Genomic DNA, 14,960 nt, shown 5'->3' with positions numbered 1-14,960 from the left:
CTACTCAGCTGCTCACAGTAGATTCCACCATGGAGTTGATTACCAGTCTCATCATGGGGAATACTACATCCAGCTGCCCAGCCACTCAACCAGGCCTAGCCAAGTTGACATACAAACATAACCACCACACCTAGGATCCTTGAATTCTCTTGTAAAGACTAAGAATTAGTTGACCTAAGTTCTCACCTTCCATTCTGAGATCTATTAAATAGACCCATATCATCTAAAAGTAAAGCTATATTGCTCAACAATGGTTTATTGAGCACCTAGAGTGTCCCAGGCACTGCACTTGGTCCTGAGGCTACAAAAATTTGAAGAAACTAATTTTCCTCTTTCAGGATGACATTTATTAAATAGTAACACTAATTCATGTATATCTACAAACTGAAACACGTTCTGTGAATAAAAGGAATATGGTTCTGTGGATGCATCTTTTAAAAAACTGTCAGATGAGAGAAAAAGAAGACTTTCTTGAGGAAGTCCTCACTGAATTGGGATCTGAAAAAGGATGAGTATGAGCTAACTTGGCAAAGAGATGTTGAGAGATTGGTCCAGTATATGCAAAGGTCCTGTGGCAGGAGAAAACGTAACATGTTGAAAGAGCTTTAAGGATGCTGTTATAATTGGAACCCAGAAAGTGAGCTGGACATGGTGGTATGGAGATATAGTACAAGTAGAAAGGTATACAGAGACCACACCTTGCAGAAGTCCAGTTTCTGGGCACAAGACAGAGGTTTTCCCTGGTAGAAGCTACTGGGTGCCAAGAGTGCTTCACCTTTGACAATAGTCTTAGCATCTCTGACTAATGCTTCATTTTCAAATGAGTTGATGCTCTTTTGGAGTTGATTCCCTGATCAGGACAACATATATCTCTGCCTCTTGGTTTCCAGTTTCTGTCATCCTTCATTCAGTACCACGGATAGCAGTTATTATTGGTTTAAAGGATGTGAATCAGCCAGTCAGATTTTGGGGAAAATTCCAGGACCTACTACAAGTTTTTCTGTCTTGTTGCTGCAGGTCCTTTCATTCTGCCAGGAACTTAACTGCACATATCAACCTCACACAGGCATTTAGTATAAAAGGAGAGCAGCCCTTCTAATGACACATCCAGAACACTGACCTATGTATGTCAGGGCTGACCCCTCCTTCCCGTATTAAAAACAGCCTTGATGTGCTTCCCCAAGCTTGGTGCCTGCTAGTGTAGATGCTGATCCTCTGCATCTGAGGCCAGCCCTACAGACTAATGAGTAGGCATTCAGAGTCTGGGATTTCTTCTCCTACAGGGCAAGTCCTTTGGGCCTCATATCGTCAAGGGAGAGAGCAAGAATTCAACTACACAGACTTATGAGTTCCTTGAGCTTTCTCAGAGCAGTGTAGCTTAGTAATTGGGAATGCAGACTCTAGAGTCAGAGTCATGGGATTTGAACCCAACTTCATCTCCCAATATCTTGTGTGACTTTGACCAGTTACTGAACCTCTCGATTTCCCCAGCTGTAAAATGAAGATAATACTACTACCTACTAAAGTTGTTGTGAGGAATAAATAAGGTAATCAAGTAAAGTGCTTAGAAGAGTGCTTGACACAGAGAGAAGGCCCAATAAATGGTAACTATTATTTGGAGGAGCCTGGTGGTGCAGTGCTAAAGACATTCAGCTGCTAACCAAAAGATCAGCAATTCAAACCCACCAGCCACTACACAGGAGGAAGATGAGACAGTCTGCTTCCATAAAGATTTGCAGTCTTGGGAACTCAGTCAGGGTTGCTATGAGTTGGAATCAGCTTGATGGCAATGAATTTGTTTTTTGGTGGTATTATTTGAAGGAGCTCTGGTGGTGCAGTGGTCACAACTTTCAGCTACTAACCAAAAGGTCAGCAGTTCAAATCCACCAGCTGTTCTGCAGGAAAAAAATGAGGCAGTCTGCTTCCTTAAAGAATTATAGCCTTGGAAATCCTATGGGGCAGTTCTACTCTGTCTGTAGGGTCACTCTGAGTTGGAATCAACTTGATGGCAGTGGGTTTGGTTGATTTTTTTTTTAAAAAAATTATTTAGGAAGGCATTTTGGTGGCACAGTGGTTAAGTGCTTGGCTACTAACTCAAAGGTCAGTGGTTTGAATCCCTCAGCTGCTCCATGGGAGAAAGATGTGGCAGTCTGCTTTCACAAAGATTGTGGCCTTAAAAATCCTGTGGGGCAGTTCTGCTCTGTACTGTAGGGTTGTTACGAGTCAGACTTTGACTCAACAGTAGTGGGTTTGTTTTATTATTATTTGGAGCATTTCTCTAGCCTCCTTTTCTTCTTACATTGTTGCTTGGATCCTTTTCTAAAAATACTACAGGCTCAACGATTCATACTATACAGGACTGGCATATTGACCTATCGATCAGTTTTCTATATTAAAAAAAATAATGTTGAGAGAAGGCCGCTAAATCACAAGAATGAATTAAATTAAATACATAAACATTAAATACATAAAGTCTGCATTCCCAATTACTAAGCTACACTGCTCTGTGAAGTGCAGATTGCAAAATGAATATAACTCCATCTGTGTTACCACAGCCTTTGATATCTAGAGATTGGGTGTATGAGGTACTGTTGAACCACAGAAGCAGAATCAGTATGTGTATGAGGTAGTGTGTCTATGTGTTTATGAGAGAGAATGTATGTGCTGTGTCTGTATATATCCATAGAGAATGGGATTTGTTATAAGGAATTGGCTTCTGCAATTGTACTGGCTAAGCAAGGGAGCTCTGGTAGCATAGTGGCTAAAGCGCTTGACTGCTAACCAGAAGGCTGGCGGTTCAAACCCACCAGCCACTCCTCGGAAGGAAGGTTGGGCAATCCTACTTCCGTAGTGATACTGCCTCGGAAACCCAAGGAGGGGTCGCTATGAGTCGGGGCCGACTCGACGGCAAATAACAACAACAACAACAAGCAAGCCCAAAATCTTTAGGGCAGGCAGTCAGAAAGGGAAGAGCACAAGCAGACTGGAACCCCATGGGCATGAGCTGAAGGTTGTTGTCTACAGGTCAGGAAGAAAGATCTAGGGGAAGCATAGCTGTTGCAGACTCAGAGGCCATTTGGAGTCTCTCCCTCAAGGAAGGTCTAGGCCTCTTTTAAAAGACTTCCAACTGTGTAAATCAGGTCACCTAGGATAATCTTCCTTTTGATTAAGTTAAAATCAACTAATTAGGTATTTTACTCATCTGCAAAATCTCTTCACTGCAGCACAAAGATTAACGATTGATTGAATAGCTGGTGAAGGTGTGTGTCTGCTGCAAAATCTCTGCTTCCTCCAGTTCTTCGTCTCTCCCAAGACACTACCGCTTGTACCCTATCCTAATCAGAGGCATACTACAAAGGGAATTCTGAGGTTTGTTGTTCAGCCTAACCAACTTGACAAATCACAAAGCCATCAAAGTGAGTTTGGGGACAGAGGGAGACACACATGTGACCATAATAGGATGAGACTAACAATTTTTTGAGCCTGTAATAAGTTCCCAGTAGGTCACACGTATCATCTGTAGTCTTTTTCCTCCTTTTTTGGGATGAATTAATAGGTTCATAGGCATATGAGATTATGAAACTGGTCATAGGATTAGAATTAAAATCTAAGCCTTATTCCAAACCCCAGTAAAATCTATTATATCACACTATATCAAATTACAAAAATAATTGTAGCAATATAAATTGTTTTCATAGAGGTGTGTTCAAAGTATTATGAATGCACAAAATAGGAAGGACCACGAAAGAAAAGCTGGAATGCTTCTTAAAGAAAGTAACATCTTAATTGGCCTTTGAAGGAAGTATTGGAATTTTTCCAATGATGAAATTTCAGGCTTTGTCACATGAAAAAGGGCTTACAGTTATGGGGTTTTCAAGTAGTTCCCACTCATAAAGGTAATCTCAGCCCTAAGTCTTTTGCAGTTTGGTGAATATGTAAAACAGGAACTAATAGGACCACGTATATCTCTGTCATTCTCCTCATGGTGAGCTTAACAATTGGCAAACATTCAATGAATATTTGCACATCAGCTTTTTTTAGAAGCCCTTATGAGAAAGATATCCCTTGGAATTCTGTTTGGGGATCTCCAGTGCCTTATTTTTAAGCAAGGTATCCTTCTAGCTAACAATATCTAAATGCTTTGTAATCACTGCTTAATAACCAAAGATTAAATTCATACCTTATGAAAGTAAAAAGACTTCAAAGCAAATCATTTCCCTAAAAGAGGTTACAACTCTAATATGCTTAGTTTTCAAGGCCAAGATACAACTATTTTCCATTTTCAGTACTGGCTGACTTTAATGTCTGCCAGTTAAAATTGTGAAAAGCCTCTGCTGCTTTTGAACATGGGCGCCTTACCCAGATAAATTTAGATTCTACTCTCTAGCTTGGCCAGTCTTTTTAACACTCAGCCCTGCAGGAAAGCAACCTGTTTGTCTGTCCTTTTCTTGGTTGGCTTGGGCAGGACTTAGAGAAACAAAAGCATTGTCAGTATCAGCTGTAGAACTGCTTTATAGGGTTTCCAAGGCTGTAAAGCTTCACAGAAGAAGGTTGCCTCCAATTTCTCTTGCAGAGCTGTAGGTGGGTTACAACCGCTTATCTTTTTGGTTAGCAGCCAAATGCCTTAACCACTGAGCCACCAGAGCTCCTCCATATAGGGACCCAAACCAAACCAAGCCCATTAACATCAAGTCATTTCCAACTTATAGCAACCCTCATGGGTTTCCAAGGCCATAAATCTTTACAGAAGTAGATTACACCCCATCTTCCTTCCACAGAGAGGCTGGTGGGTTTGAACCACTGACCTTCTGGTTAGCAGCCAAATGCCTTATTCACTACACCACCAGGGCGCCTTTCATAAAAGGACAGTAGTTACCTTGGAAACCCCACAAGGCTAATGTATATAAACAGTATCCTTGCAGGAATATACATTTCCTTCAGAAGTTGAGGTTATTCAGTTCACTGTAAAACTGTATAATAAATAGCGTTTTATCCATTATTTTACTTGTTAATCAAAATTCTCAGAAACTGACAGAATACATAATATTGTGCCCATTTAAAAGTGAAGAAGTCGAAACTCAGATAAAAATACTTTCCCAAGTTCTCTTAGCAAAATGGAGATGGAACCAAAACTGGATTTCAATTTCCTTCCCCCATTTTCTTTTCCATCTTCTCACAATAGTTACTAGACCTTCCCCATGGAGATGAGGCTCTTATCTCTCAACTCTCTCATTGATAATTTTTAAAATTACTTTTAAAAAAAACCAGTTTATTATTTTCTTTGTTTAATAACAAGCATTTGTATTCATTGTAGAGATTTTGGGGAAAAAGTTACAATAATCTTTTTACCTAATTTTGATTATATGCAATGGAGTTGCATCACAATTTTATGTTAATGTTAGATAACTCAACTATATGGGCTCATGGAGAAAGAAAAGACTGGGGAAAAAAAATGTAGAACTCTTGATTTACCAGGGAAATCTTCTGCTATTCGACCTATGACAGTGCTTCCCCTTCCCCTCACCCCACACACCTAAATACTTTCTCTCTCACATCCTGCTTTATTTTTCTGCTTAGCACTTGCCACTATCCAATATACTATGTATTTTACTTGTTTAGCTTGTTTATTGACTATGTTCATACTAGAATACAGGTTCTATGAGATCATGGGCTTTTGTTTGTTTGTTTTTTAGTTTTGTTTTTTTGTCTTCTTTGACAACTAATGTATCCCCTACACCCAAAAAATACTGGCAGATTGTAGATTCTTAATGAACATGTATGAAATACTAGAATGAATAAATTAATGAATGAATGCAAGCTAGTGTTACTAAATGTTCAGTGGTAGCTTTAGAACCAAATGCTCCTACAGTAAGATGTAACTACATGTCCTTCCTGTCCATTCATTCTCTCTCCTCCTCTGTGTCCCTCAATTTCTATGTGTGTGTGATTTTTTTTTTATGGCTGTAGTCACACTGTACCTACATTTGTCACCTAAAATATCGTATATAAGGATAGGGAGAAAAAAAAAAAAACTGCTGTCCAGTAGTTTCAACTCATGGAGACCCCCCCTTGGGTTTCTAAGGTGGTATCTCTATGGAAGTAGATTGCCCAGTCTTCCTTCTGAGGAGTGGCCAGTGGGTTTGAGCCACCAGCCTTCTGGTTAGCAGTCAAATGCCTTAGGCACTACACCAGCAGAGCTTCCCATATAATAAAGATAGAAAAATTTAAATCTCACTAAAAATAACATATGTAGTAGTATATACATATTAATATATATAATTTTGTAATATATAATATAACATACAGTTTAACCTGTAAAAACCAGAACCTATGTAAGGCAGAAACCTAATATTTTAGAAAGAAAGAAGAAAACTCTAATATTTACCACTGATAGAGAGTGACAGAAATGTGGTAAGAGAATACCCTGTCAAAAGTGAAAAACTTACAAGACCTGAAAAACAAGGCAGTCTTGTCTGGTTCCTGTTCTCACAGGTTTCACTGAATATGTAGTAAGTATAGAAAATATCTTAAATTTTGTCCCATTCTAAAACACTACAACTTGATTGAAAGAAAAATGAGCAAACTGGAAAAAAAAATTTTCAACCCACTACTCAGAACTATCACTAACATTTTGGTGCCTTGCCCTTTGTTGTTGTTGTTGTTATTGTTATGTGCTATCGAATCAGATCCAACTCATAGTGACCCCTCCTTGGGTTTCTGAGGCGGTATCACTACAGAAGTAGATTGCCCAACCTTCCTTCTGAGGAGTGGCTAGTGGGTTATTTTCAGAGTCTAATGATGGTATGATCATGTTATACATAAAATTTTGCATGGTGTGTTTCTCACAGGCTTCAGAACTGTAATTTCACTCCATAATCTAATGAACTAGATCACAATTAACTTAATCAATTTGGTATTTCTGTATATTTAAGTTATTGTCAGTCTTTTCCTTTGCACGATAATGTTATATTAGACAGTTTGGTGTAGGAGACTGTTTTCAAATTTGGGGCTTAAGAAATGACTTTTAGATGGCTCCCATGCTACCTCTTACCCTTCTGCCATAATCTTCTCCATTCCCTCACCACCGCTGATGAAATTTATAGCACTGGCTTCTTATTTGTAGAAGCAGATCCCATAAGGGATGACCTCCCAGTGTCTTCAATTATTATTTTAAATGATGCCTTAGGCCACTGCCTGGCACGGTGGCGGCACCCTCACCTTCCCTTCTGTCTTCCAAGTGTGGAGCTCAGCTGCCAAGCTGGCTGTGCACCCTCCTGTTCTCAGAGCTGCCTCCAGAGTCCTAGCAGAGAACCAGATTAACCCCTTTTGTTATCAGAGGTAATTTGCCTGGGTTCAGCGTTAATAAGGGATGCCATAAACAGTTGGGGTCAGAAAGAACAGATCTGTCAAGCCCCAGGGTTAATTTAATAGCAATCTGTTGGCTGTCTGCATTGGATATAAGCTGTGGATCAAATGGTATGTTTTGCTTTTACCATTTAGTTCTTTAGGACAACAGGGAAATAATTGGAATAGAGAGCTCTAAAGGACAAGGAAGAGAAAATTGACTGTCAAAATGCATCATTTCCATTTTCAAGATAATGCAGAGAGCCATGCATTGCTCATCTCCTTTCTCCTTCCCACCCAAGATGAAGGGCAAAGCCACATCTGCTGAAGGCATCTCTCTCCCTACAGAACAGCATTAAGGGAAAAGATTGTGTTCCTAGATGGTGCAGATGTCAAATACTCTCTTCCATCATCCCCATAAGCCATTGCATGTGGCAACCAGGCTCTTTCTCCTGAATGCCTTTGGAACCCAGCAAATTCTCCATCAGGTAACTGATGCCATGCTTTCCAGGTTTCGGTCCCAACTTCTGGTTCAAAAATCGATCAAATCATAGGACACAGAAATCTTGGATCAGATAGGTAAATTAAGAGAGTACTGGTCCAAAGCAGAAGAAATGGAGCTGCTCTCTCTGATAACCCAGGAGTAGTGGAGTCCCTGGGGGTGCAAATGGTTCATACACAGCTAAAGCACTGGACTGCTAACCAGAAGGTTAAAGGTTTAAGTCACCCAGAAGCACCTCAAGGAAAAAAGTCCTGGCAACCTACAGGCATAGCTTGCTTTATCGCGCTTCACAGATACTGTGTGACAAACTTGCATTGAGCAAGTCTGTCGGCACCATTGTTCCAATGGAATGTGATCACTTCATGTCTCTGTGTCACATTTTGGTAATTCTCACAATATTTCAAACTTTTTCATAATGCTACTGCACATTCATAGACTATAGTATAAACATAACTTTTATATTCACTGGGAAACCAAAAATTTCGTGTGACTCGCTTTATTGCAATATTTGCTTTATGGAGATAGTCTGGATCTGAACCTGTGATATCTCTGAGCTATGCCTGTACTTCTGAAAATATCAGCCATTGAAAACCCTATGGAGCACAGTTCTATTCTGACACACATGAGGTTGCTATGAATCAGAATCGACTCTGCAGCAACTTGCCTGTACTGGTAGTGTCAAGAGAGCAGGAATTGACACATTCAGAAAGACTGGAAGGGTCATTCCTGAGGGGAGGCAGAGTAGCATAAAGAATGGAAGATCTAAAGTCAGACAAACTTGGGTTCGAATCCCAGCTCTGCCCATTACTACTTGTATGACCTCACGTAATTTCGCTCACTAGCTGCCTTGGTTTCCTCAGCTATAAAAGGAGAATGTTGATAGTTCTAACTTCATATGGCTGAAATGAGGATTAAATGAGATAATACTTATAAAGTACTTAGCACAGGGAAGGCCTGGCACTTGATATCCATGATTTGCTGTCATTGTTATCTTTCTCTTCATCCTTAACCTCAAAGTTATTAAAAACAGGGGTAGAGTTGTGGTTTATCTCCTGAATCCCAGAGTCAGATCCAAACAAGCACTTTAGTCAAAAAGGAGACTCAGACCTGGAGGAAGAGACATGGCAATAGCTTGGGAATGTGTGATGATGGGCAGGTTTGGAAGTCTGGGAAGGATGGATGGATGGATGGATGAAAGGAAGGAAGGAGGAAAAGATCCAGAAGCAGCAGCCATAAGCAGGTTCAGTGGGCACATCTCCACGATGGTGTTCTTGGTGGTGGGGGATGTTCCTGGTTTCATAGATATGTTTAGGCATCTCATTTTTACACGTTCTGACTTTGGGAGTTTATTTTTAGGTGGAGAAAAAAATAACTGTAGATGTAGCACCTCCTCCTCCCACACAACAAAGATCCCTTCCAGTTCAGCTTGTTTTTAAAGCTATACTGGTAGAGGTTGAGAAAATTGACACCAGATTTTCTTTCCCTATTTTGGGAAAATAGAAGCTCACTGGCACAGTAGGATTTGAAGGTTCCTTCTGGAGGCTGATGGAATCTGACAATAGCTGAACACTAACCTCTGCTTACTCCACCCCTTGCCATGTTCACAAAGCCCAGGGCATGGATTCGGGAGTTGAAGAGGACTTCAGAGCTCAGCTTGGAGCTGAGCTCCTCCTGATTGGCACAGGTCCTTGCTCCCCAGTGTATGATGCTAACTGCACTAATATTTATAACTCCAGCAGCAGTTGATTTGAAAGGCAGTCTTTTGTGAATTCCAGGGGACCCACTTACTCTGGAGACCCAAGTAATATTTGCATCTGGATTTAGAAGGGAAATAATTGTAGTAAAATGTAATGTTAGTTCAGTCTCAAACTAATTTTAGAAAGAACCTAACAGGATTTATTAGAAAGAAGTGAAGGGGAAGGAGGTACAGCCAAATGCAAAGCCATTCCAAATACAAAGCTATTGTTGCAACAAATCTTATGTTGGAATCGTAGCAAGAGCAAAGGTGATGTTTGATAATAGATGATTGCATTGTTAGTGCTAATATGACTGAAAATATCAATATATTTGCTTGTACTCATCTAAACTCTAAGGAGGGGACTCTTCTAAGCATAGAAGATTTTCAGTCTAATAGAGTCTGTGAAAGTAATGTTTAGTTTAATACAGTGTTTTCCAAAATGTGCTTAAACTCTTGCACACACAAGAATGTTTTTATTTTAATCATTATACATTTATTTTTATGCAAAATAGATAATTTGTATTAAAAATGTAACTAACATATTAAACCCATGATTTCATGTACATTGGAGTACTGCTTATATGAGGCTAGTAAAGAAAAGAGTGAGTCAATTTAAGGTTGATCTGAAAAAAGACATTAAGCAAAAAATACTACAAGACCATATATCCTATTGTTGTTATTGTTGTTGTTAGCTGCTAATGTGTCCAACCCCAACTCAATGTGACTCCTTGCAGAATGGAATGAAATACTGCCATCCCCATTATCAGTTGAGGATCATACCATTCTGATCCATGTTTCCATTGGCTGATTTTCAGAAGTAGATTGCCAGGCCTTTCTTCCTAGTTCATCTTAGTCTGGATGTTCCACTGAACCCTGTTCAGCACCATAGCAACACAGAAAGATGGGTGGTGACTACACATGAGGTGGATTGACCACACATAGACAGCTGTATACAAACGTGGTTCATAGGTAGTGAAGTCTAGGAAGAGAGGGAATCACTTTGATTGACTACTGTGTAACAGCATCTGCATCATGAGGCCTGATTCTTATATAGGAAGATTTCTGGATTCTCAGACGGCATCCCAGCCCCAGTAGCCCCAAGCTACATCCCAATCCCTGAGCTTTCCATAGGGCTGTGAAGACATCAGTACAAACCTACTTCTCCACCTAGGGGATGAACTTGTGCCAGAGACCCTACAGAAAGCATTTATTTGAGACACCTCTATAAATGAGAGGCTGAACACTTCATTCCAATATACAAAAATTGTAGTCTTAATATGGAAGGAAACTTTCTTTGTTGGCTACCAGGGATGGGAGGGGAAGGAAGAAACACTGCCAAAAAAAAAAAAAAAAAAGATATGCTTTGTGTTACAAGACAAAAATAAATAAATAAAATTAACATCTGGGGGGGGGGGAATGAAGAGAGAATAATTCTTGATCAGAGAGGAAAATACAAAAAATTAGATGATAAAATAAGATTATACTCCGTAGTAGCCTAGAAACTGTCCCCATACAATTAGATAGCTTTTTTATGATGCTTCAACTCCTATACAAGATAGAAAGCATATCACAACTTAGGTATATTTGAGGTCTTGTATAACTTAAGAGAAATTCTGCACACTTATTAAAGAACATAGATGCACACCTGGTATTAAATCTTAGTGCTACCACTCTTTAGCCATGTGGCTTAAAGCAATTCACTTTATGCACACTGACCCTCTATTCCACCCCTGAAGAATAAGGGTAAGAGTTAACGATATAGTTGTTGTAAGAGTTAAATTAAAGTGCATAATATGCTTAGCATAGTGATTGACATGTAATAAGTGCTGGAAAAATAATGTTGTTATGTGGCATCGAGTTGGACCCAACTCATGGTGACCCCTCCTTGGGTTTCCAAGGTGGTATCACTACGGAAGTAGATTGCCCAACCTTCCTTCCAAGGAGCGGCTGGTGGGTTTGAACCACCAGCCATCTGTTTAGCAGTCAAGTGCTTTAGGTACTACGCTACCAGAGCTCCTGAATAAATAATAGCAGCTATTATTATCCTTATCATCAACACTATTGTTATTAAAGATGGCCTCAGAGTCCTCTCATGAAAGACGAGTTGTAGTCTTGTCAATACCATTTATCAGCCCAGGAGCTGAGGTTAAGGATCCAAATAAATCAAATTATTCAGTTGGAATGGGACTAGTTCTTTAACCACTGTTACAAAATGGGAAGTGAAAGCCTTTGCAATCTGGCACATTTTTAGTATGATTGAGTGAGCAGATAACTTTGATGATGAATAGAATATCCTCTCCATGTTGTGGAAGATGAAACACCAATAAGGAATCAGGGAAACATGAGTTTTAATCCTGCCTCGGACCACTGGGTAACCATGGGCCATTTTCTTAAATCCCCTAAGCCTCATCTGCCCAGGATCAATAATACCTATATATTTGTTCACAGAGTTATTACAAGGATCCACCATGTGTATGGTAAACACTGACATGTGACAGAGTTATAAGGTGATGTCATTACCCCCTCTCCCCTACCCTATTTCTTCCTTCTGTTCTGGTTCCCTCCTTGACTCGTCTGTGCCAGATATCGTGGACATTAAGCCGGCCAACATGGAGGAGCTCACAGAGGTGATCACGGCAGCTGAGTTCCACCCCCATCACTGCAATACCTTTGTGTACAGCAGCAGCAAAGGGACAATCCGGCTATGTGACATGAGAGCATCAGCCCTGTGTGACAGGCACACCAAATGTGAGTAGCAACCCAGGGGCAGTGGGCTGGATGGACCACTGGCCCCTGGCATATGAGAGGAGAGAGGAAGGTTGCCTCATAGGCCATTTTGCGCCTTTTCTGAGAGAAACTCCACTGTGGGCCCAGTTTAGGCATCATGTCAATGTTTAGTGTTTCAAAAAAGATAAAACCTCACGAGGAATTCCACAAACATTCATTTAGGGCTGTGGAATACAGAGAAGAACTAGACATGATCCCTCTCAGTGAAGGGTTTTAAGAAGCTCACTCTCACTGCTGTGAAGAGAATAAATCTGGGTGGTAGAAGGGGGAGGCTGCTTAGGAGATTGTTGCTATATCTAGGCAATATGAGAGTGACCAAGATGAAGTGACCTGGACAAGTGTGGTGATGTGGGAATGGAGAGGCATGAATAATGTTTTCAAGGTTCATCCATATTGTAGCATATACTTTCTCTTTATGGTTTAGTGAGACTCCATTTTACATATGTACCAAATTTTATCCATTCATTTGTTGATGCACATTTAGGCTGCTTCTACCTTTTGACTGTTGTAAATAATGCTGCATTGAACACTGGTGTACAAGAATCTGTTTGCATTCCTGCTTTCGATTTGGGGGGAGTATGTACCTAGGAATGGAATTACTGAATTATATGGTATTTCTACGTTTAACTTTTTAAGAAGCCACTAGTTCAGAGTGTTCGTGCCATTTTACAATCCCAACAGCAGTGGATGAAGTTTCTAATTTTTCCATAGCCTCACCAACACATACTATTTTCTGTTTTTCAACCGTAGCCATGTCAGTGGCTATGAAGTAATAACTCACTATGGTTTTGATGTTCATCTTCCTAACAGCTAATGTAAGGAGCTTTGGTGGTACAGTGGTTAAGGCATTAGGTTGCCAATGCAAAGGTTGCTGGTTCAAACCCACCAGCTGCTCCATGGGAGAAAGATGAAGCAGTCTGCTTTTGTAAAGATTTAGAGACTTGGAAACCCTATAGGGAGTAGTTGTACTCCAGCCTGTAGGGTCACTATGATGGCAGTGGGTTTTGTTTTGTTTGTTTTTGTAATGGCTAATGTAAGGAGCTCTGGTGGTGCATTAGTTAATGCATTCAACTGCTAATCTAAAGGTTGGTTGTTCAAACCCATCAGCTGCTCCACAGGATAAAGATGAGGCAGGCTCCTTTCATAACATTTATAGCCCTGGAAACCCTATGGGGTAGTTCTACTTTGTCCTATAGGGTTGCTATGAGATGGAATTTACTCGATAGCATTGGGTTTGGATTTTCATGGCTAATATAAGGTCACTATGAGTCAGAATCAAGTACATGGCAGTAAGATTTTTTAATGGCTAATGAATCCCTGGGTGGTGCAGATGGTTAAATGTCCAGCAACTAATGAAAGCGTTGTTGGTTTGAATCTATCGAGAGGTATCTCAGAAGGAAAGCCTGGCAGTCTACTTTCAGAAGATCTTTAGTATAAACTCCATGGAGGACAATCCTACTCTGAAACAATTGGGGTTGCCATGAATAGGAATTAACTCATAGCAACTGGTTTGGTTTGTTTTTTTAATGGCTAATAACGTTGAGCATCTTTTCATGTGCTTTTTGGTTATTTATATTTCTTTGGTGAAATGTCTCTTCAAATCCCTTGCCCATTTTTGATCAGTATATCTTTTCTTTAAATTATCTTTAAATTCTAAGAATTTTTAAAAATATATTTAAGATATTAAACCCTTATCAGATATACAGTTCCCCAAAATATTATCCCAATCTGTAGGTTGTCTCTGCACATTGTTGATAAAGCCTTTTGATGAATAAAAGTTTTCAGTTTTGATAGAGCCCCCTGTATCTCTTTTGTCTCTTGTTTCATGTGCTTTTGATGTCATAGCAAAAAATCTGTTAAAAATTGGGTCCTGAAGAATTACACCTATGTTTTGTTTCATTTCTTAAGAGCTTTATGGTTTTAATTCTTCCATTTAGATCTTTGATTCATTTTGAGTTTTTGTATATGGTGTTAAGTATGAGTCCAGTTTTGTTATTTTGCATGTGGAGATCCAGGTGTCCCAGGACCATTTATTTAAAAGACTATTCTTTCTCCATTAGATGGACATAGCATCCTTATCAAAAATCAACTGATTAGATATACAAGTTTATTTATGGAAACTCAATTCTATTCTATTAGCCTATATGTCTTTCAAAAGGAGCTCTGGTGACATAGTAGTTAAAGTATTTGACCTCTAACCAAAAGGTCAGTGGTTTGAACTCACCAGTCGCTCCACAGGAAAAAGACAAGGCAGTCTGCTTCTATAAAGATTTACAGCCTTGGAAACCCTATAGGAAAATTCCACTCTATCCTAAAGTGTCAGTATGAGTCAGAATCAACTCAAGAGCAGTGGGTTGGGTTTATATATGTCTATCATTATACCAGTACCATTACTGTAGCTATGTAATATGTTTTGAGATCAGTAAGTATGAGTCCTCTTGCTTTGCTCCTCTGTTACAAGGTTGCTTTAGCTATTTGAGGTGCCTTGCCATTCCATATAATTTTTAAAAAAACCTGGTTATATTTGTAGCGCAAACAAATATGTATATAGAAATATCTTCTCCCAAACCAATATATGTGCTTATGGGT

General features: G+C 39.7%; 1 protein-coding gene across 1 annotated transcript in view; it reads left to right on the top strand.

Moving 5' to 3' along the window:
• The window catches only part of PPP2R2B (protein phosphatase 2 regulatory subunit Bbeta), a 437,756-nt gene that overhangs the window by 328,826 nt on the left and 93,970 nt on the right, over positions 1 to 14,960 (top strand). Inside the window, exon 6 of the mRNA XM_007949128.2 lies at positions 12,168 to 12,332. Coding sequence (XP_007947319.1) covers positions 12,168 to 12,332 — 165 coding nt within the window. The remainder of the gene's footprint in view (positions 1 to 12,167; positions 12,333 to 14,960) is intronic.

This window comes from Orycteropus afer, unplaced genomic scaffold (assembly GCF_000298275.1).
Source record: "Orycteropus afer afer isolate SDZICR_OR568_19922 unplaced genomic scaffold, OryAfe1.0 scaffold00238, whole genome shotgun sequence".
In the NCBI taxonomy this organism is placed as follows: Eukaryota; Metazoa; Chordata; class Mammalia; order Tubulidentata; family Orycteropodidae; genus Orycteropus; species Orycteropus afer.
The sequence above is the reverse complement of the archived record's forward strand: the minus strand, read 5'-3'. Positions and strand labels throughout refer to the sequence as shown.